At 44.5% G+C, this 23687-nt stretch overlaps 2 protein-coding genes across 15 annotated transcripts in view; one reads left to right on the forward strand and one right to left on the reverse strand.

Moving 5' to 3' along the window:
• Positions 1–20124, forward strand: part of SMAP1 (small ArfGAP 1) — a 189828-nt gene extending 169704 nt beyond the window's left edge. For all 13 annotated transcript variants that reach the window (XM_086316778.1, XM_086316769.1, XM_086316773.1 and 10 more), the window contains 4 exons: positions 8808–8935; positions 15548–15719; positions 16586–16890; positions 19185–20124. In XM_086316778.1, the coding sequence (XP_086172904.1) occupies positions 8808–8935; positions 15548–15719; positions 16586–16890; positions 19185–19328 (749 nt within the window). In that variant the 3' untranslated portion in view covers positions 19329–20124. The remainder of the gene's footprint in view (positions 1–8807; positions 8936–15547; positions 15720–16585; positions 16891–19184) is intronic.
• B3GAT2 (beta-1,3-glucuronyltransferase 2) overlaps positions 15715–23687 on the reverse strand; it is a 103629-nt gene continuing 95656 nt past the window's right edge. The window contains exons 3-5 of one of the 2 annotated variants that reach the window (XM_086316784.1): positions 20621–20769; positions 20451–20531; positions 15715–15836 (exon numbers count right to left, since the gene is read on the reverse strand). In XM_086316784.1, the coding sequence (XP_086172910.1) occupies positions 15741–15836; positions 20451–20531; positions 20621–20769 (326 nt within the window). In that variant the 3' untranslated portion in view covers positions 15715–15740. Of the gene's footprint in view, positions 15837–20124; positions 20532–20620; positions 20770–23687 lie in introns of those variants that run through there. The other variant, XM_086316783.1, reaches the window with a different exon arrangement.

Here is a 23687-nt window from a genome sequence, read left to right on the forward strand (position 1 = left end):
AGCAGCTGATTGTAAACTTGATGCTGTGCCGTTGAGACTGGAATTTCTTCTCTTTTAGTGCGTTGTCCTGATTTCTTCTGTTTGCTCATTGCCTCTTCAAGGGGTCCTTCGTGCTTCATTATCATTCTTTATGATGTTGTCCCAGCTAAGTTTCTTCCATTTGCCTTGGGCTTTCCGTGTACTCCGTGCTCCTATTACATGTCTTGTCCACCAGCTGCTGTTTCTGCATGTTGATGGAGCAGCATTGCTCCTCCCCCAGCAGGGAGCCCAGTCCTGACACGCTGTTTGCACAGACGGCTTCTACACACACCTGTGCAGACACACACACACACACACACAGAGCTTCACACTAACACACGGTTTCTAGACATACGTGCACAAATACAGCTTCTACACACACACATGGCTTCTACACACATACATAGACAGCTTCTACACACACACACACACTGCTTTTACACACACATGCATGGCTTCTACACACACACACACACACGGCTTCTACACACACACACACTGCTTTTACGCACACATGGCTTCTACACACATACACACATGGCTTCTACACACACACACACGGCTTCTACACACACACACAGCTTCTACACACACATGGCTTCTACATACACACACACACGGCTTCTACACACATGGCTTCTACACACAGACACATGGCTTCTACACACACATGGCTTCTGCACACACACACGGCTTCTACACACACACGGCTTCTACACACACACATACACTGTGTTTGGCCCCCTCCTCCCTGGAAGGGGAGAGTTTTTCATTTGTCTGGGTGTGTGTGCACATATCTGTACAAAACAGATGTAACTGATGTGGATTTAATTATTTTTCTTAAATTGTACCGTTTTCCAGTATTTAAACCACTTAATTTGAATAAGACTCGTTCTTTCTAAATTTTAAAATATTTATCTGAAAAGCTTTTTTAACACCTTGATGTTCTGTGGCTTTTGTGGTCTCTGAGCTTTCCCTTAGCCAGCAGAGCCTGTGCTGCTGGTGGGCACTTGGGGAAGAGGCTGCGCTGGGCGGCAGGGCCGGTGGTGGGGCTGCCTATGTCCGCCTGTAGCCCAGCGCCCGCTGTGGCCACGCTGCCTGCTCCCGCTGTGCGCTGGGGAGGCGCCGGGCTCGGCGGAGGATGCCGCGGGGAGAGACAGCTCTGAGGCTGTGCTGTGCCGCACTTTCCGAGCTGGTCACCTCAGTGCTTCTCTTAACAGCACAGATAATTATCAACTAAAAGCTGGTTTCTGATTTTCAGAGTTTAGATGGTTTCTTTGTAGTTGTATACAGTTGTAACTACATGACTTCTGTGAAATGCAGCTTAAAAGAGCCTCACTGGTCTTGGGGTCCGAAGACTTGGTTCTAGTCCAAGTTTTGCTGCTTCACTAGAGAATTGACTCCAAGTCTTTAATCTCTGGGCCCTGCGTTTCTGAAACTGGAGGTAATGAAGGGGAGCCCTTCCCATGCTTTATACAGACAGAAGTGATAGCATGTGAATATTCTTTTAAAAAGTTTAGGGAACAGGTCATGTTTATAATGATGGTAATATAATTTTCAGTTGTCCTATTTAAATCCTGAAAATAAAAAATAGAAGTGTTTTTTAAAGGTTGAGCATCAAGTTTTAATCTTGAACATTTTCTCCAGTCCTCAAATTGTTACCATGAAAAGGAATGATAAACTTCAATTTTATCATTACCCTCTTGCCATGTAACAACGCTTTGTTACAAAATCTCCATCTTCTGTGCCTGAAAAAGCAACAGAAAACCCATACATTATATTATCTAAGTGATCTATTAAAAGATGAAATTTTAACCAACTTTATATCAGGGAACTATTAACAGAGGTACTTCAATCACATAGCTTCAAATATGGAGAAAAAACAGGTAAAAAACCAAGATCTTATCCTGTAGTAAAAAATAAAAGTTTTGAGGTGATTTGAGAATTCTTTGTAGACAATGTGTTTAGCAAGCCAAACATGGTAAGTCAAATTAACCATCATTGAAATCCAATGGGGAGATACGCTGGGATTTTGTTTGCTGATTTTCCAAGGTTGAGAAGTTTTCATTTAAGTTAAAAGGCTTTGTTTTTCAACAGTTCTATGAATGCTTGGCTTTTTAGTAACAAGGAGAATCGAGGGGGGTTTTACTCCATCATGTTAGAGGATCCTGTGGAGGGGAGACTTCAGGGGAGAGAGGAGAGGACAGCTGTGTTCCGTGCTGTCTGTGAGGTGGGACACGGGCCTGGGAGAGTTCTTCACCTTAGGTTTGTGGAGCTCAGAGAAGACCTTTCCCAGTCACTCGACACAGATATCAGTGTTGGCACAGAGACCACGGTCCCTAAGCAGACGCTTCCACTGCCTCATTCTAAAGGATCCCAGAGTCCCTTGGGCTCGCGTAAGTTGACTTTCATGGCAGCTTCACTCGCTGCCAGAGGTGATTACAAAGAAAGCCCCGCTTTGTTTTTTGTCTGGAATGCCTTTCTGAGATTTCCAAAGGCCAGTTTATATATAAAAGGCTTCCTTGGTGGCTCAGTGGTGAAGAATCTGCGTGCACTGCAGGAGACACAGGCTTGATTTCTGGGTCTGGAAGATCCCCTGGAGGGGGAAATGGCAACCCATTCTGTATTCTTGCCTGGGAAGTCCCATGGACATAGGGTCACAAAAGAGTTGGACGTGCCTGAGGACTGAGCACACACACGTACTTAATGGAAGGCGAGGATGCAGCTGTTCTCCAGTGCAGTAGTGGGAGCAGAAGGCATGTTGATGACTGTAGAGGAAGCGAGCCCTGCCCGCATTAGGGTCAGGACTGTGCATGGTACTGCTCTGGGTCTGCAGTGGTTCTGGTCTGGAAGCTACCTCCATGCCAGTGTTGGAGGATTGAAGCTGCAAGTTACCGTAGGTCCATGCAGTGTCATCAAATGCAGCCTGTCTGCCCCACCCACGTATACATAACACAATTTTATTTAAGAAAACTCTCATTGTATATACATTATTTTAAGCATATTTTTACTCATGCTTGCTGCTGCTGCTGCTAAGTTGCTTCAGTCGTGTCTGACTCTGTGCGACCCCATAGATGGCAGCCCACCAGGCTCCCCTGTCTCTGGGATTCTCCAGGCAAGAACACTGGAGTGGGTTGCCATTTCCTTCTCCAGTGCATGAAAGTAAAAAGTGAAAGTGAGGTTGCTCAGTCGTGTCTGACTCTTAGCGACCCCATGGACTGCAGCCCACCAGGCTCCTCTGTCCATGGGATTTTCCAGGCAAAAGTACTGGAGTGGGGTGCCACTGCCTTCTCCTTACTCATCCTTATAAGCATACAAAATGAATGATAGGGATTTTTTTATTGGGTATAATACACATTAAAATTTAACCATTTTAATCAGTTTTAAGTTTTCATGGCATTAAGTTCTTTCACATTTTTGTGTAGCCATCACTATCACATGTGGAAGGGAACTTTTATTTTTGTGTGGTTTGCATCTTTGGCAGGAATTTGTCACTTTTACAGTAAAAACTGAATTTAAGATTACAGTCTAAGACTTTGTTGTATCTCTGTGATACTGGACAAGTTTAACATTTTTTTGCCATCTGTAAATGAGGGTAGTTTTAGTACCTCTTTTATGGGCTTCCCTGGTGGCTCAGAGGTTGAAGCGTCCGCCTCCAATGCGGGAGACCTGGGTTCGATACCTGGGTCGGGAAGATCCCCTGGAGAAGGAAACGGTAACCCACTCCAGTATTCTTGCCTGGAGAATCCCATGGATGGAGAAGCCTGGTAGACTACAGTCCATGGGGTCGCAAAGAGGCGGACATGACTGAGCGACTTCACTTTCTTTCCTTCTTTCACTTCACAGCGTTATAATAAAGACTGGACAAGTGTATGTGTGTGTATTTGTATTTTTTCAGGCTTGGCACAAAGCAAACACTATACTGAGTGCTGACTCTTACTTTTATTAGTCACATATGTGACCCTAAGGCTGTGAAAGGTGAAATAAGACTTTGAAAACCAAATAAAGTGCCACATGTCATTTTATAGATTAGATAATGTATTACTAAGTACTGATCAGGGTTTAGACTTCAAAGTATAAAGAAATTAGTATCCTTAGTGGCATATAATGTACTGCTTCAAACAGATTTAAAATTTCTGAAGGATGTACAGTTTATAAAAGAATGAAAATAGATTATTTGCTTGTAGTAAATGAACGTCTTTGTTCTCACATATCACATCCTGAGCTTACTGGTGCTGTGTAAGTCAACTGACATGTTCTGTGGCAAAAAATCAGTTGACAGCATTTCTCCCGATTCACTGAAAATAATAATACTAATAATAATGTTAATAGTATTTTCTAACACTTAAAATTTTTTGAAATATAAATTTTTCCTGATTGTTACAGTGTTTGCTGTTACGTAAAACAGCAACAAATTTTAACTGAAAAACTGAGAGTAGTTATTTAGGCTCAACTTGTCGGGTTTTTCTTTTCTTCTTTTTTTTTCGCTTTTCTTCCTCTTGGTCATGGTTTGTTCTGGAGGACATGTGCTTCTGTTTGTGAGGTTAATTTGCTTGTGATGTGGTCGTGTTTCCTGCACTCGTAGTGCTTCCTTGTTGGTGTGGTAGAGTGAACGAGCCTGATGAGGTGGTTTCCCCGTCCTCCGCTCTGCAGCTTAGGAGTGCAGGCACCGCTGACACGGGCGGTGTTGCCACTTGAGTTTCGTTACTGAGTTGTGGATGCCGCAGGCAACGTGTTCTTTTGTTTGTGTTTTTAACCTAGGAAACCCTGTCTTTCTAAAGTACGTTACTTGTGGTTCATTCACCGCTCTGTCTGACGTGTACTCTCTGATGTGCTGCGCTGGTAGTGGGCTGAAAGACATGCAGTAGCTCTTTAAAGAGGTCTAATTTCAAAATGCATGTTGCCATTTTGAATGAGCTAGATATGGGGAATATACCGTCATGTGTAAATCGTGTTTGAATTTTACATCATGGTTGTGTGTTAGCTTAAAGTTCTGTATATTATAAATTAGTAGTAGTCTGTGCATCGTTTTATTGCTTGATCTTTAAATTGTCCATAGTGCTTGATAGAGATCTAACATGTGTAACACATAAACATGTATACGCTGAATATTTCTTTCTTATTGCTCTGATAATGTGATATCACTGAAAATGATTGAGAAATATTTCCAAACTAACCTTTCATGGTTTTCATACAGTTTTACAAATTAAGTAGTAAAGATTATTGTGACCCTTTATTCCTTGAAATTAATGATGAGTTGTTTCCCTGAAGCTTAAACGTGGAAACGGGGAAATAAAAGATACAAATTTCCATAGTTACACTTCAAGAAAGAGAAGAAATCTATGAGTTCCTGTGGGTTGTGATAGAAATACCCAGTATGTGGTAGAGCTTCCATTAAATTTGCCAGATATTTGAAGTCCTACTGTATGCAAGACGTCCATCCACCTCATTTTGAAGAGGTTTTAGAAGATACCTGTGTGCCTTTGAGACATGTATGGTTCATCAGAGAGATCAGATGAGATTGTTGTTGCTGTTCAGTTGCTCAGGCGTGTCCAACTCACTGTGACCCCATTGATTAAGGCACACTAGGCTTCCCTGGCCTTCACCATCTCCTGGAGCTTACTCAAACTCAAGTCCATCGAGTTGGTGATGCCATCCAACCGTCTTATCCTCTGTCGTCCCCTTCTCCTCCTGCCTTCAATCTTTCCCAGCGTCAGGGTCTTTTCCAAGGAGTCAGTTCTTTGCATCAGGTGGCCAAAGTATTGGAGTTTCAGCTTCAGCATCAGTCCTTCCAATGAATATTCAGGACTTATTTCCATTAGGATTCACTGGTTGGATCTCCTTGCTGCCCAAGGGACTCTCCACAATCTTCTCCAATACCACAGTTCAAAAGCATCCATTCTTCTGCACTCAGCTTTCTTTAGAGTCCAACTCTCACATCTGTACATGAATACTGGAAAAACCATAGCTTTGACTAGACCTACCTTTGTTGGCAAACTGACGTCTCTGCTTTTTAATATCCCGTCTAGGTTGGTCATAACTTTCCTTCCAAGGAGGAAGCGTCTTTTAATTTTGTGGCTGCAGTCACCATCTGCAGTGATTTTAGAGCCCAAGAAAATAAAGTCCATATCACTGTTTGCATTATTTCCCCGTCTATTGCCATGAAGTGATGGGACCAGATGCCATGATCTTAGGTTTTTGAATGTTGAGTTTTAAGCCAACTTTTTCACTCTCCTTTTTCACCTTCATCAAGAGGCTCTTTAGTTCCTCTTTATTTTCTGCCATAAGGGTGGTGTCATCTCTGTATTTGAGGCTATTGATATTTCTCCTGGCAGTCTTGATTCCAGCTTGTGCTTCATCCAGCCTGGCATTTCTCATTGTGTACCCTGCATAGAAGTTAAATAAGCAGGGTGACAGTATACAGCCTTGATGTACGCCTTTTCTCAATTTGGAACCAGTCCGCTGTTCCATGTCCAGTTCTAACTGTAGCTTCTTGACCTGCATACAGATTTCACAGGAGGCAGGTAAGGTCACCACCTTGGCACCGTTGGCAATTTGATCTCTGTTTCTCTGCCTTTTCTAAATCCAGCTTGAACATCATTAAGTTCTCGGTTCATGTACTGTTGAAGCCTGCTTGGGGAATTTTGAGCGTTACTTTGCTTGCATGTGAAATGAGTGCAATTGCACGGTAGTTTGAGCATTCTTTGGCATTGCCTTTCTTTGCGATTGAAATGAAAACTGACTTTTTCTAGTCCTATGGCCATTACTGAGTTTTCCACATTTGCTGGCATATTGAGTGCAGCACTTCAACAGCATCATCTCTTAGGATTTGAAATAGCTCAGGTGGAGTTCCATCACCTCCACTAGCTTTGTTTGTAGTGATGTTTCCAAAGTGACTTTGTACTCTAGGATATCTGGCTCTAGGTGAGTGATCACACCACCATGGTTTTCTGGGTCATTAAGATCTTTTTTGTACAGTTCTTCTATGTTTTCTTGCCACCTCTTCTTAATATCTTATGTTTCTGTTAGGTCCATATCATTTCTGTCCTTTTGTACTCATCTTTGCTTGAAATGTTACCTTGATATCTCTCATTTTCTTGAAGTGATCTCTAGTCTTTCCCATTCTGTTGTTTTCCTCAATCTCTTCGTTGTTCACTTAAGAAGCCTTTCTTATCTCCCCTTGCTGTTCAGTGGAACTCTGCATTCAGGTGGGTATATCTTTCTTTCTCGCCTTTGCCTTTCACTTCTCTTCTTTTCTTAGCTATTTGTACGGCCTTCTCGGACAGCCATTTTTCCTTTTTTCATTTCTTTTTCTTGGCCATGGTTTTGATCACCACCTCCTGTATAATATCATGAACCTCCATCCATAATTCTTCAGGCACTCTATCAGATCTAATCCCTTGACCACTGTATGATCATAAGGAATTTGATTTAGGTCATAGGTTAATGGCCTGGTGTTTTCCCCTAATTTCTTCAGTTTCAGTCTGAATTTGGCAATAAGGAGCTCATGATCTGAGCCACAGTCAGCTCCCGGTCTTGTTTTTGCTGACTGTAGTATAGAGCTTCTCCACCTTTGACCTCAAAAAATATAATCAATCTGATTTCGGTGTTGACCATCTGTTGATGTCCATGTGTAGGTACGTCTCTTGTGTTGTTGGAAGAAGTTGTTTGCTATGACCAGTGTGTTCTCTTGGCAAAACTCTGTTAGCCTTTGCCCTGCTTCATTTTGTACTCCAAGGCCAAATTTGCCTGTTACTCCAAGTATCTCTTGATTTTCTACTTTTGCATTCCAATCCCCTCTGATGGAAAGGACTTTTTTTTTCCAAAATGAGATTGGAAGCTGTTAAAGTAGAAGCTTGATTGGGATGTAAGTCCCCGGAGATGGGGTTGTGATATTCTAAGGTCTTCCTCGAGGTTGTACCTACAGAGGACTGAGCTGTGGCCGGGTCCCATTCCCTGAAACCCCGGTCTCACAGCTCTCTGCCCTGCATCCCACCTGAGCCCCTACTTCACACCTTGTAAGTTCTGGGCTGCCATGAGGAGGGGATATGGGAGCTGTGAGGGTGAGCAGGGGGCTGATCTGGGGCCATTGCTGAAGGTCACTATGTCTGAATAAAGAAAGGATTTATTTCAGTGTTTTGTGATACTTCCTACAGAATCAGTATGTAGGGTACATTTGTTTTCTTTCTATCCCTTATATAACTTTAAATTTTAACATTTCAGGAATTTAAAGTCATTAATATTTACTTCCAAGGTTAGGTAAACATGATATGAACTACTATTGGAAACACACATGCGTGCCTTTATGAAGAGGCAGCGTTTGCAGGAAGGTGGTGTCAAATCCCAGCTTAGCTGGTTCCCTCAAAAGTGGGTCTGTCTCATCCAGTCCTATATAGTTATGGGGATTAGATGAATTAATATATGTAAAGTACTCAGAACAGCACCTTACATGTAAGGAAGCATCAGGACACAGAATAGTGTGAATAGTGTAGTACCACTGGTGAAAAGGGGGTTTGCATACATACCTAGAAACCAGTGGGTAAAGACTGTTTCTTTGAGAACAAACAAAACTGAAAGTGGTTTCTTTGGGAAAGAGGGTATAGCCTGGGTAAGAGGTGGGCATATATATATATATTTGTTTGTTTTTTTTAAAGGAGGGTATATATATTTTGTTGTTAACATTCTGAACTTTTCTTTTAACTATATGTTAAGTTTTAGAATAATGCCATGTTCCAGGTACTTTTAAGACATTCTAGAACCTTTAGGACGAGACTCTGTGCTCTTTTCAGATGGGCCTGCCGAGGCGCCGGTGACCAATGGGAGTGCAGTCGTGGGGCCAGCCCTGAACGATGACCTGGACATCTTTGGACCGATGATCTCTAACCCCTTACCTGCAACTGTCATGCCTCCGGCTCAGGTATTGTGTGGGAGTGTGCTTTTACAGGATCACTATGTATTTCCTTCTTGGAAAGTTTCCATTTTGAATTGTTTCTGATTTGAAAGCCTCCTGATCTTTATTTAGGCCAGGAGTTGGCAAGCTAAGCCTGTAGCTTGTTTTTGCAGACAAAGTGTGATTGGAACACAGCCACTCCTTTTACTTAGGCATTGTTTGTGGCTGCTTTCCACGGCAGAAGCAAGTTGAGAATTTGCAGCTAGGTAGTAGTAGATACTCTGTGACCCACAAAGCCTAAGTAGTCATCCCCTGAAGTTTGTTGACTCTTACTTTTTAGACAGACAGAGTTTAGAATGAGTAAGTGGGGAAAGTCGAACTGTTTCAGCCTTGCCCGTGATCCACAGGGTACTTCCATAAGAGGTTTTGAACTGTGGGTATGTGAACATGTCCTAAAAGCCAGTTGTCTTTTTCTCCTGCTCCTGTCGATCCAGCTCTGGACAGTGTTTCCTTCTGTTTTGTAAATAAGTTCATTTGTGTTCATTGGTGCAGGAAAACCCAGAACAAGAAATTCTAGCAAACTCAATACTCATATTCTTTTTTTAATGAAGACAAACACATGATTTTTTAGCAAATGTTCCTTACTTTTTAATTTTTATGATTTTTTAAAAATTATTTAGAAGACAATATTAGTGATCAAGATTTTTTAAAAGTACCAATGATTAAGAAATTTTGACTTACCTTCTTAACATTACATGGAATTTCATGTTTTTTTCTTTTTTTTTTTTTTGCCTTTATTCTTTTTTTAAAAAAATTAAACTATAGTTGATTTACAATGCTGTGTTAGTTTCAGGTTTATGGCAGAGTGATTCAGTTATACATATATGTTGTTTTTCAGATTCCTTTTCCTTACAGGTTATTATAAAATATTCAATATCATTCCCCATGCTGTACAGTAGGTCCTAGATGTTATCTGTTTTATACATAGTAGTGTGTGTGTGTTAATCCCAAACTCCTAATTTATTCCTCCCCTTCTCTTTCCCTTTGGGTGACCGTAAGTTTGTTTTCTGTCTGTGAGCCTATATTTCTGTTTTGTAAATAAGTTTCTGTTTTGTAAATGAACTTCTTTCTTATAAGTTCATGTGGAATGAACTTATTCCACATATAAGTGGTGTCATATGGTACTTGTCTTTCTCTGTCTGACTTACTTCACCAGTGGCATTATTTCATTCTTTTTAAAGGCTGAGTAATATTCCATTGGGCCTCCCTGGTGGCTTGGAGAAGGAAATGGCAACCCACTCCAGTATTCTTGCCTGGAGAATCCCAGGGACGGGGGAGCCTGGTGGGCTGCCATCTGCGGGGTTGCACAGAGTCGGACACGACTGAAACGACTTAGCAGCAGCAGCAGCAGCAATATTCCATTGGGCCTCCTTGGTGGCTTGGTGGTAAAGAATCCACCTGCCAATGAATGAGACACGGGTTTGATCCCTGGGTCAGGAAGCTCCCCTGGAGAAGGAAATGGCAACCGACTCCAGTACTCTTGCCTGAGAAATACCATGGACAGGGGAACCTGGCAAGCCATAGTCCATGGGGTTGCAGAAGAGCTGGACATCATTTAACAACTAAACAACAACAAATACTCCATTGTATATACGTACCACATCTTTATCCATTCATCTGTTGATGGATGTGTAAGTTGCTTCCATGTCCTGGCTATTGTAAATAGTGCTGGGGTGCATGTATGTTTTCTAATTATGGTTTTCTCTGGATATATGCACAGGAGCGGGATTGCTGGATCATGTGGTAGTTCTATTTTTAGGTTTTAAAGGAGCCTCCGTACTGTTCTCCATAGTGGCTGCAATTTACATTCCTATTAACTGTGTAGATGATGGTGGTGGTTTAGTCACTAAGTCGTGTCCAACTCTTTGCAACCCTGTGGACTGTAGCTTGCTAGGCTCCTCTGTCCATGGGATTTCTCAGGCAAGAAACTGGAGTGCATTGCCATTGCCTTCTGCAGGGGGTCTTCCCAACCTAGAGGCTGAACCCGCCTCTCCTGCCTTTCAGGCAGATTCTTCACCACCGAGCCACCTGGGAAGCCCCAGCGGTGCAGAAGGGCTCCCTTTTCTTTGCACCCTCTCCAGCATGTATTGTTTGTAGGCTTTTTGATGATGACCATTTTGACTGGAGTGAGGTGATACTTCATTGTAGTTTTGATTTGCATTTCTCTTAATTAGTTATGTTGAGCATTTTTTCATGTGCTTTTTAGCCATCTGTATATCTTCTTTGTAGAAATGCCTATTTAGATCTTCTACCCATTATTTTTTAATTGGGTTGTTTTTTATATTGAGATGTTTGTATATTTGAAGATTTAATTCCTTGTCAATCACATCTTTTTTTTTAGAATTATAAATTGTTAAATACTTTAAATTTTTTTTTCAGCTTTATTGAAATGTAATTGAAAAGATTCCTACCACCAACTTAACTTATCCATCATCTTACAAATTTAATTTTGTTGAAAATCCCTAAAATCTACTCTCATCAAATTTCATTTATTCAGTACAGTATAATCACCTGTTATGCCTTAGATCCTCAGGGCTCATTGATCTTATGACTATAAATTTGTTCCCTTTTATTTCCCTTCCTCCTGCGCCACTGGCAACCACCATTCTTCTCTGTTTCTATGGGTTTGCCTTTCTTGTTTATTTTAAAGACTCCACATATAAATGATAACATGCAGTGTTGTCTTTAAGGTGAAATATGTAAACTTTCAGGAACATGGGTTACTTTTAAGCATACAGCTTAAGATTTAAAATTTTTCCCTTTCTGTAGAAAACGTGAGCCAAATGGGAATTGGACAGAAAGTATTACCAAGGAAGAACTCATGTCTTATTAAGACTAAAGACATATGTTTTTGTTACACATATTATCATTATGATAGTCATTGTATAATTAACCACTAGAATTGAGCGAATAGATTTCTTAGGACTCATTAGTTTAAGTGCAGCATTACTGTTAATTTTCAGAAACAATAGCTTTATTTTATGGCTTTGTCCCCTCTCCTCCCTCCCCCAGCAGAGGACAGGAGGAACTGAGTGTTGCTAGTACTGTTACAGTTAACGTTCACGACCTTGTGAATGTGTGCAGGTGAGGGGATGTGTGGTAGTGAAAAATCGTTTAACGCTAATACCGTAGCTGTGCAAGCGTGAAAAGTAGTTTCTTTTGGTCTAGCGTGCTCGGCGGGTAAGAGCTGCCTTGCCCCTCCCGGCCGAGGCCCCGTCCAGAGTTAGAGCAGGTGCAGGCTGGAGCAGGCTCCCTGTGCGGTGTGAGCCCAGCTGCAGGTGCGGCTCCCCTCTGCCCAGGGTGGGCAGCGTGAGCCCGGCCGCAGGCGCAGCTCCCTTCTGCCCGGGGTGGGCTGCATGACCCCGGCCGTGACGTGGCTCCTCTGTGGCCGGGGTGGGCAGCGTGAGCCCGGCCACAGGCGCAGCTCCCCTCTGCCTGGGGTGGGCGGCGTGAGTCTGGCTGTGGGCGCTGCTCCCCTCTGCCCGGGGTGGGCGGCGTGAGCCCGGCCACAGGCGCAGCTCCCCTCTGCCTGGGGTGGGCGGCGTGAGTCTGGCTGTGGGCGCTGCTCCCCTCTGCCCGGGGTGGGCGGCGTGAGTCCGGCTGTGGGCGCAGCTCCTCTCTGCCCGGGGTGAGCGGCGTGAGTCCGGCTGTGGGCGCCGCTCCCCTGTGCCCGGGGTGGGCAGAGTGAGCCCGGCCGTGACGCGGCTCCTCTGTGCCGGGGGTGAGCGGAGTGAGCCCTAGCCTTCAGGCTTAGGCTGTCTGCCTCTGTAGTTGGAGGAAACAGGGTGGGTTGTTAAAGCCACACCTAATTCTTTTTATGGAATACTGTTTTTGGACCAAAGTTATGCTCGTTTTATTGATTCCTCTAAAATAATTGTATACACAGAATCATCTTCCATTCAAACTACATGTGAAGACTAATCCAGACATGGTTTCAAAATGATGTCTTTAAAAATCCGGGGAGGGAGGGGTGAGTTCAAGCACATGTTTTATGCACAGGCTGTACGTAGTCTCCTAATTTGGTGGGTTCTGAACCCCATCTTCTTTCAGTCCCGATTTTCCGAGTATGGTACGAATTCTGGTCAGTTACCCTTATGTGAGTACGCGCTGGGCTGGATTCCCGACAGCTCTCCATTTGGCTGTGGGGTCTTCCCTGAGGGGCTGGGAGCCCTCAGCTGACCCAAGAGTCCACGTGTATTTCAGGTTGAGGGGAGTCATTCCAGTGTCCCCATAGGAGACATGTGGAACCCACCCCTCACCTGTCCTGTCTGTAATATACACGTCCCCACAGCATCTAGACCCAGGCACCGTGGTTTGGCTTGGCTCCAGATCCAAAGAGCCTTTGGCTGGAGTCCTGCGGCCTCCAGAAGTGCACGCTGACTGTCAGCCTTGTCCTCCTTTACCTTGGAGTGGTCGTGCCAGCTCGTGGAGCCCCTCAAGCAAACAGCAGTGGGAAGGCTTACTAGCCAGGCTGCTTGGTGCGGCTCTGCTTAGCCTGCATCCACACGGAGGCAGGCATTCATCAGAAGAAACATCTGTGTCTGGAGCAGGAGGCTGCTCTAGTGTGAGACGCAGTCGTGGCCTCCCCAGCACTTTGGGTGTTCTCATACGTGTGTACCCTCCTTGGGGAATAGACCTCAGGGTTTGGGGCAGGTTCTCAGATTTGAACAGAAACTAAGATGGAAGATCTAGTGGATTAGATTAGATTCATAAAAATACCATGATGTTGCTTTTGAAAAACAAAACTTTTTTTCCCCCCAAAGACAACAAAATCGGTCATGTGGGACCGTCTTGCAGTCTTGCTGTAGCTGTAGAAATGTTCTTTATTCTAAGGGATGCCCATTCCTTTGAAGCAGAAACAGAAACTAACAGAAACTAGGATGGAAGATCACTCAGGGAGGTGGTTGCTCTGTTATCTAGCAATGTGAACAGTTGACGCACCATTGTGCAGAGCGAGCCTTGTGGTCCCCAGGCTCAGCTGCGAGGCCGCTCCTCTCCCCAGGCCCCAGGGAGAGCGTGGGACGGTGGCGTGATAGTCTAGGGCCTGTGGGAGCTGTGAGGCCCGCGCTCTCAGCCCTGCCTTCTGCTGCTGCATTGGTGCTGCATGTGTATTTGATTCAAGCCCACTGTTACATTTGAATCCCATCATGTCTGATTTCTTACACATTTCAGATCTTTTGCAAAGATACATGGTTTTTTCCTATCTTAAAATTCTTGTTTAATTTGTTAATAATAGATTGAAAATACTGTTCTCTTTAAGTTAGCTATGAGCATGGATAGTAGTTTATTGGGAGGTTTTTTAGCGAAGACATTAAATGTTTGATTTTTTAAAAAAATCAAGCCAAATCATAGATATGATTTAACTTCTGTTTGCTGCTCACCTTATTTTATAATTTGAGAAGACGTATCCAGTTTTTACTAGCCTTCATAGATTTCTTTGAAACTCTTCATATCTAAGTCAATTCCTTATATACAAATGTGATTATTGTATAGATGATTAAAATGAGGTATCAGTTGTGGCTGTGTAATACTGTGTGTGTGTGTGCAAGATATAGGAGATTAAGTGAAAATTTTTGTTTTGTGTTAAATGTCCACATGTTTATTTGTATTTATTTGTACTTACCCCTGTCCATAGCAAGACTTCCCTGGTGGCTCAGACACTAAAGCGTCTGCCTACAATGCGGGAGACCTGGATTCGATCCCTGGGTCGGGAAGATCTCCTGGAGAAGGAAATGGCAACCCACTCCAGTACTCTTGCCTGGAAAATCCCATGGACAGAGGAGTCTGGTAGGCTACAGTCCATGGGGTCACTAAGAGTCGGACACGACTGAGTGACTTCACTTTACTTCACTTCTGTCCATAGCAGAATGCAAAGTGTCAGGGAGAGTGTAGGTGGTTGCACATTTGCTGTTCCTCATTTCTGGGTAGTCTGGAAACATTCTAATGTTGTGGTTAAAATGGATTAGATTAGGTTCATAAAAATATCATGATGTTGCTTTAGAAAAACAATACTTTTTTTTCCCCCCAGAGATGACAAAATCAGTCATTACAGGAATGTCCTGCAGTCTGCTATAGCTATAGAAATGTTCTTTTTTTTTTTTTTTTTTGAGTTGCGAGTTAAGTTTTATTTGGGGCAAAATGAGGACCACAGCCCGGGAGGCAGCATCTCAAATAGCTCTGAGAGACTGCTCCCTAGAAATGTTCTTTATTCTAAGGGATACCCATTCCTTTGAAGCAGTAGTTGCTGCAGGAGATGCCCAAACATCTCCCAGGAATCCTGGTCGTCGGGCAGCACCACATGCCTATTGTTGAAGCCGCTGTGGCCAGGATGTGATGGAAGTTCTGCATCAGAGGTTCTGTCTACTTCATTTACATTTTCAGGTTCAAAACAGGAGGTGTCAGCCCCTTATCCTGCTTGTTGGTCTTGCCTGGGCTCGGGAGTGATTCTCTTCAGTGTCACCGTTTTACCTTCTGCGTTTGTTTAGTTTCTAATTTCACAGCTTCATTTGGATGCCAAGGAATGGGTGAGCTCTGGTTTGTGATGTGGAATTCGACAGCCTGTTTTGGTATCTGTCTCAGGGGACGTCCTCTGCACCAGCAGCTGCCACTCTGTCTGCAGTGACATCTGGGGATCTGGATCTGTTCACTGAGCAAGCTGCAAAGTCAGAAGAGGTGGCCAAGAAGCAGCTCTCCAAAGACTCCATCTTGTCTCTGTATGGCGCCGGGGCCATCCAGCAGCAGGGTGCTCCTGGTAATTCATCGAAACCTGCCTTCAGTGCAGCCGTTGTAGTTTTAGAATGTCGATGTTTCTTCCTGTTTGTCCTGTGTAATGAGTGCTTCTGTTGTTGCAGTTTGCACAACTACAAAACTGACATGAAAGAAGCATTAGGAAATAGAAAGCATATACAGGATGCACAAAACTTTATTCATTTGAGATTAACAGCTTGGTGTCATATTACTTAATATTGTTTCACAAGCCTTACAGGAAATGGATTATCTTTGAAGAATTATTTAAGCTTGATTTGCATGAAGCTTATAACTGTACACTGTGGTATTTTTTCTATAAGTTAAGCAGTAAGTCTGAGATAACACATGAAATCAAAAGAACTCTGAGATTTTTTAAAAACATAATTATAAAGAAATACTAGCATGGTAAGATTTACTGTTTGCAGTTTTAATCTGTCATTTCCTCTGAAATAACAGGCTGCATTTCACATGTGAACTGAAATTATATGACATCCCAGCTGCCTCCATTAAAACCAGATGCCGTCAGCTCTGACTGTTTATCTGGTCGTGAGAGATGAGCGTGCAGAGCAGCAGCAGCCCCTGCTGTGTCGTCTGGTCTTCACAGTGGGCATGTTATGTGGCTGCTGCACAAGATTCATCCACTCTAATTTGCTCAGGCTCGTAGCTGATTTGTCTGCTTTCTGGAAGTAACCGGCCCTGAGGATGTAAGGTGTGAGCTGGCCTGAGCTGTAGGAGCAGCCAGACCGGAATTAAAGTTTTTGCCATGGGCAGTTTAGAGCTGGTCATCCTTTGTCTGTGCTCATTGAGGGCAGCAGTGTGCAATATCTCAGTTGTCTCATGCGTTTTCTTTGCTTGGTTCTTCTGCTGCAGGTGTGTTTATGGGACCCACGAATCTACCGTTTACCTCACAAGCACCGGCTGCGTTTCCAGGCTTCCCGTCCATGGGCGTGCCTGTACCCGCGGCGCCCGGCCTGGTGGGCAGCTCACTGGGGCCAAGCGCGGGCATGATGGTGGGCGTGCCAGTGCCCAATGGCTTCATGGGCAGCGCACAGACTGCTGTGATGCCGCTGGCGCAGGGCGTGGTCGGGCCCCCAGGGATGGTCGCTCACTTGGGCTCAGCCCAGGGGAAATTTGGCCTGCAGCCAGCTCCGCAGAGCCCATGGAACCTCCCCCAGGTAGGCACTACCCCCCAGCCTCTCCAGAGTCAGACCAGGTCTATCTGGTCAATGGGTTTGTTTGTTTTTAACTCGTAACAATCTGGCAGAAAGAATTGAGTAGGGAGAATGTTATAAAAGGTCAAAACTGTCTCAATAGATAGACAAATGAGCTGCCATTGCTCCTGTATTTAGAACATTCTGTAGAGAATGTTGCGTAGTTTTTCATTTCCGATTCCAGCACAGCTGTAACTGTTGAGTGTCCATATTTGTTTGTGTAACAGCTAGACATTATCTTGGGCATTTTTTGAAATTAGCGTGCCGAGCCTTAACCCAGCTCCCTGAGAGGGCGTTTATGTCAACAACTTAGACCAATTTATTTTCACTAATAATTTCAAGGGTTCTTGGTAACTTCCACAAATTAGGAAAAAAAAAACCCAGTCTTTCATTCTCACAGCACTATTTCTGAGAGATCTAGGCTGTTCTCCATGGCTACTGTGCATGGATGTATAAAGAATCTTTTTGTTTAAATGTGTTTGTAGAGTTGTATTTCTTATATTATAATCACATTTATGTTTAAAAAGAATACCCACTAGTTCAGGAATTCCCGTAAGATACAAGCAAATCCTTATTTGTGTCCTACATCTCATGTTTCGAGATCCCATTTCTGCCTGTTAGTTAAGAGCCAGGAGATGGCATTTTAGTGTTTCCTCTTTCAAATCCATTCTGACTTCTCTCTGGCTCCATAGACAGAGATCTCAGATGTAGGTTCATCTCCCACCCTTCTTTGTATGCTTCCTGTTTGATGTTCCTCTGGTATTTGGCTGCCCTTGATTTCTGTTCTCTGCAGCATTCAGAGAATAGGACTGTATATAGTGATTTTTAATTAACATTAGCAAAATCACTGTATAGCCCATGAATATTCCAAGTAATTTTTACTATCACTGTTTAAAGGAGTGTTTATATGACATTGATCTCTGCTGTCTGGGCATTTCAAAAATTGTAAGTACCAAATGTCAGTAAGAGCCTTTGTGTGGCCAGAATGCTGGTGCAGACCCTGCTCAGGTTAGAGTGGCCTCTGAACCCGGGTGGTGGGCCGGGGCTTCCCTGCATTATTTCCAGGTGTGCCGAAGGGGATGCTCTGCTCCAGCGCTCCCTGGCGGCATCTGCAGGCCATGGCAGGGGGGTTAAGACATCGTTTAGCACCTGGGAAGAAGTGACCTGCCCCTCCATGATGCTTCATTGGTGACGTGGTTAACATTACTGTCTTTGAGGAACTGTAGACAAATTAACTTTATTAATACAGTTCCACCCTGAGCACAGGTTTTGAATCCACTGTACTTTGTGGTAAATCTCCTTGCCTTTCCTTCACTCTGCATCCGTCTTAGAAGTGAGAAGGAGAAGGCTCAGGAGGCTTGAGCTGCCCTGGTGGTGCTAGTGGTAAAGAATCCACCTGCCAGTGCAGGAGACAGGGGTTCAGTCCCTGGGATGGGAAGATCCCTAGGAGGAGGGCATGGCAACCCACTCCAGTATTCCTGCCTGGAGAATCCTATGGAGAGAGGAGTCTAGTGGGCCACCGTCCATGGGGCCACAAAGAGTCAGACACGACTGAGCGCGGGAGGCTTATTATGTACACTTACGACTCCAGTCGTATGTGTACACACAAAAAGCACGTGAAACTCCAGTCTGGAAGAAAAGTACATGTAATCCTGCACCTTTTGTCATATAATGTAAATTAATTTTAGATACTTCCGTAGCAAAAGAAAAATAATGCTTTATGACTTTTTAATATTTAGAAAGTATATTGAGGTATTTAAGACTTGAGTAACAGGAGAACAGTTGCCATCATATACAATTCATAATTTTGGAGTATTTTACTTCTAAACATTTCCTTAGTCTTTAGTAGTTAAAGCACTCTCTTCTAGTGTAGTTGAAAGTTGGAGTAGTGTATTCAGATACGAATTCAAATATTGCCTTGGTACTTTTTTCACTTGTGGTTCATCTTTGGGGGACAAGAAATTGAGTCCAGAAAGTGAATAAATATAAACTGATTTGAGATTACTTGATGGGCAGGGCTAACGTGTGGAAGGAAATGGAGGCCAAGAGAAAGCATTGTGTGGTCGTCTGCTTTTACCCCAGGGCTTGGATTGCTTTTCACATGGATGAAAAGTACTTAGAATGGTTATTACACTTCCGAGTCTGACTGTGTCAGCTTCAGGTAAAGGCTGCCTCTGGGAAAACAGGCTGGCCATGAACAGTGTGCAGCGGCGGCTGAAGAAACAACGACTGAAGTGAAGGCTTTTCTGTGTTCGCAGGTGAACCAGCAGATGGCTGGCCTGAGCTTGGGTGGCGCGGCCTCGGCAGCGGGCTTCGGGCAGCCGCCCAGCACCTCGGCGGGGGCTGCAGGCTGGCCCGGGGGCTCGTCGGGGCAGACGCTCAGCACGCAGCTGTGGAAGTGAGCCCCCACCGGCATTCCTGCTCAGACACGCCCGGTTCCCCTGTCCATTCATGTACATACATGTTTTTTTCTTTTCCCCCATTTGTTCATATTAAGAGTTACCTGATTGACCGTGTTGGTCTGTACTGATTGAATTTGCTGTGGTGAAAAGCAGGTTGAGAAACCGTTCCATGTCGAGGGCAGCTTTGCTCACAATTCCCAGAATTTCACAGACACAGTCTCTGGGAAGCTGCTCAGTCAACATGCATAATCAGTTTCCCTCTCGATGAAATTATAGCTCTCATGTTTGCATATAAGGGAAGTAGTTATCATGTTAGTAATACCTCTAACAGTATGAGCCCCACCCCCAGATTAGCCAGTAATCCTGTAGGAAGGTACTGTATGATCAAATGTTTAATCATATAAATAGAATGAATGTCAATGTATCACCGAGCACTGTTTTCTAGTGTATCCAGACTCTTTTATGTCACATTCACCTCACTGTGCTGTTGTTATGATGTGCTTAACAGGGAACGTGGTTAGTGAAAGGAAGATAAACCTGGATGTTATGACATGACTTAGTTTAACACATGTTTGAAGAAGTCAGATTTTACCTGCCTTCCTTGGAAGTGGGGTCTTTTCCTATGTATACACAGTCCTAGCAAGAGACCTTTCTCCGCACTGGATCCAAACAGGGTAACTGAACAAGCCACTCGTCCTTGAGGTGTATCCAGGTTTATGACAGTGATTGTGTTTACATTTTATGGTGCCTAGTACTGACAAATGTCATATCCCTGTATTAAACAGATGAATCCATAGACCTTTTTTTGTGGGTTTTATTTCCTGTGACGTATACTGCCACCAACCTGACAAAAATTACTTCACGTTGCAAAGTCACAAATTGGGAACATATTGTTGACAAAATACTTGTCATCTGTTTCAAAAACCTGTTCAGTTCTAATCAATTATAAGGCCAAACAGGGGGAATACAAGTCAGATTCTCAGAGTGGTACCCTGCGTGCCCTCAGCTGTACTGTACAGAGACTGTCCAGGTCATAGGGGAACATGCAGAACAAATGGAGGCAGGAGCCGAGTCTGCGCCCGCCGCCCCCCACGCCCGAGGCACAGGGCAGCCCCGTCACACCTCAATCGTCACGGTGTCCAAGTGGTACTTGGGCTCGTTGGCGAGGTTCACCTTCTCCGTCCGAGTGTGCCACACGAGGACCTGGGGAGGAGACCTGGTGGGTAGGCATGCTCAGGCAGGCACACAGCAAGGGCAGGGGCGGGGGAAGGTGGCACAAGTGAAGGGAGTACCTTGGTGCAGTTATTTGCTTTTGGTTCCAGTTCTTCAACGGTCGTGATCTGCCTCAAAAAGTCAGATTCCTGCATCCCCGGCTGGGACCCACGGCGCTTGAATACAGCTTTGGGGTTGGACAAGATGACCTGAAGGCTTACAGCAAATCCTTTGTAAGAAAAGTTAAAAAAAAAGTTTAAGATACTGGTGTACTTAAAGAAAATATATATATATATATCTGGTCACGTCAGAAGTTGTTTTTTCAGTACATATTTTGAGCCAAGTCTTGGTTCACAGAGTTGAACCAGAGCGTTACCTGCGTGACAGTCTCAGAAGGACAGTCTGCCATTGCACCAGTCTGCTGCCCTGATCAGGGTCTGTGCCAGGGTTGCGGAGGGCCAACTGTAAAGTATGAAGTCTGCTCTGTTGATAAGATAGAGGGTGCAATTCATGGAGGTCGTCACACCTCCACTTTCACCCTGTGGGAATGACTGAGGCCTGAACGCAGCTGAAAACCACACAGACTGCCCGTCCCTGGGGGAGTCCCTACCCTACATGACCTCTGACACCTCCCTGTGTCCCTACCGAAGCCAGCACTGCTCTGATGGCCCTTGCGGTCAGAAGACTGACCAATACAATCAGGTCAGTTAGCTGGGAAATGAATACTCTGTAATAGTAATTTGCTGTAAGTTTTCAGTTTGATTCCATCTGAAGGGAGTTGGGGCTGTAAGTCAGTTCAGGGGAAGTCAGGCCATTTGATAAATTTGGTTTCTGTATTTCATTTTTCAGGGATACAAAGTAGTGTCAATTTCCTTAAATGGTTTGGCCTTAATGAAAAGTCATTACTATCTAATCTGTAGTTTAACAAACAGTATTAAAGGCTCAGCCGTTAAGTGTGCCACAAGGCATGTCTGCAAACAGCTGTCACAGACATCATGATTGTTAGATGTCTGTCGCCCGACCTCTGCTCCTCATGCCTAAGCTGACTGTAAAGCCAGGCACCTTCTACAGTTCGGAGGACCAATCTCCAGGAATGTTTTCTTAGCAAGTTTTTGCCCTTCCTTACATGAACTGGATTGATTTATGCTGCTTTTTTGCAAAAGGATAGTTAGCCAAGTATGAGATGACTGCAGTCAGCTGTGGGGGAGCTGTGGGAACACCCAGCGGCATCGTCTTAACCTCTGCAGGTGCCAGCCTGGCCTGACCCATGCTCCCAGCCCCGCTGCCTTTTGGGGAGACACCACTGTGCCACCTACAGACTCAGGCGGGTACAGAGGGCCTGAGTGGGGCAGAACAAGGAGATGATTGCAAATTACAGTCATCCCAGGACCAGCCTGGTGTATCCACCAGTCCCACAGGGACAGCGTGTCCTGGCAGAACGCGGAGTCAGCAGCCTCCATTTCCTGTGGGTCCCTGTGGCTGAGAACTGGCCCAGCCACTGAGCCTTTCTCGATTCTGAAACTCCATTTCCTCATCCACGAGAGGCGTGACACCCTCTCCCCTCATGTCTGATGTGAAATTAGGGAACAGGAAGACCCCACTAACTGCACAGCTCCGTTCAAAGGACCCTAAAGCACGTAACTGTAAATTCCATTGTAAATATTATTAATATGATGAGAGGAGGTGGCATAGGCCCCCTGCATTTCACCCCACTTTGATAACAAGTCTGAAGCCTTCCTCAGATGTGGCTCCAACAGCCATGGGTCCTCCAAGAGCCAAAGGTTCAAATTAACACAATAGAGTGACTTCTACTCGGTCAACTCAAGAGTAAGAGTTAAAAGGTTTCTGGTTTTCTAAATGTGTTTTCAGTAAGCTTCATCCTCTTTTCCTAATTCAACATCTGCCCTTCTCAAGCAGACTGAAGGTCCTGGTGTATTTCTCACATGGCTTCAAGGTACTGATTTTATTTCCTCATTCTCATTTAAAAAAAAAAAAAAAAACGGATCCCAATTGTACTGCAGTCACTGTGAAAGTTATATGATGCCACTTTGATCTGTTCCCCTTCATTTTCCCTTACTAACACATTCATCATCATGACCACTGGAGGATTCAGTGTTTTCTCGATTTCCTTAGCTCGGGAATATCCTGCAGGCTCTTAACAGCAGTTATGAGGCAGAGTCCACCCCTTAGGCAGAGGTGGCAGCCAGCGGGAAGCTACATGCTGCTTTGCTGCAAGGCCCTGTCCTGGCCCCACTGGAGTGTGGGGTGTGGGTTGGGGGGCAGTTCACACCCCTCCCCCCTTTGCCAGGCCTTGCTCAGTGAGGTCTCCAAAGGAAGTGATCACAGCAGCACCAGGAACCACTCAGTGATCAGGCCAAGCCCTGAGCATCGTCTCAACCTGCTGTGAACCTCAGAGTGAGGACCTACCCTCTGGGAGTTGAGCAAGCATCCTAAACATTGCTTCCAACAGTTTTTTTTCATTTCCAATTATCTATGCCTCAAGTATGTACCCTTTTTTTTTGTTAGTGAAATTGAAATGTTAGTTTTAAAAATGTTTTTCAGAAGCTTTTGAGACTCTAGGAGCCTTACAAAAATCATGGGAGTAGGACTCTCTATTCTGGTCAGTTGGGTAAAAAATGAAGTGCAAATGAACGCTGGTTGTTCCCTTTCACAGAGCAGGATCTCCTGGCTTCCACAGATGGAATAGGGCAGAGGGTCTGGTCCCTCCCAGTTAGAAGCTCAGGCTGGCCCAGCGTGTGTTCACCACCTACAGACATACGGCTAATGCCGCAAGGGCTGGGTTTTCTCTGTTGCCATACAAACCAGACAAAACATTTGGAAAAGTAGTTTCCAGACATTGGAAAAGAGGTGCACAGGACAGATCTCCAAGAAGAGAGACAATTGTGAGCCCCAGAGTCCTGCTTGAAGTGTGTTTCAAGGCCACACGCCGGGGAGGGAAACACACATAGCTCTGCTGCCTCTGAGCTGAGAAACAAAGCTGAGAACTCGGGGAGGACAAGACACCTGGAAGTCATGGGGCATCACCCTGGGGAGCGGGAGCATGGCTGTCTGCAGAGCACTCGCCCCCAGTCCCACTGGGTCTGCTCAGCAGATGCTGCTGAGACTCCCCGAGGCCAGGCCGGAAAC

This window comes from Bos grunniens, chromosome 9, assembly GCF_055505025.1.
Source record: "Bos grunniens cultivar Pamir isolate PY7600 chromosome 9, Bosgru_T2T1.0, whole genome shotgun sequence".
Classification (NCBI taxonomy): Eukaryota; Metazoa; Chordata; class Mammalia; order Artiodactyla; family Bovidae; genus Bos; species Bos grunniens.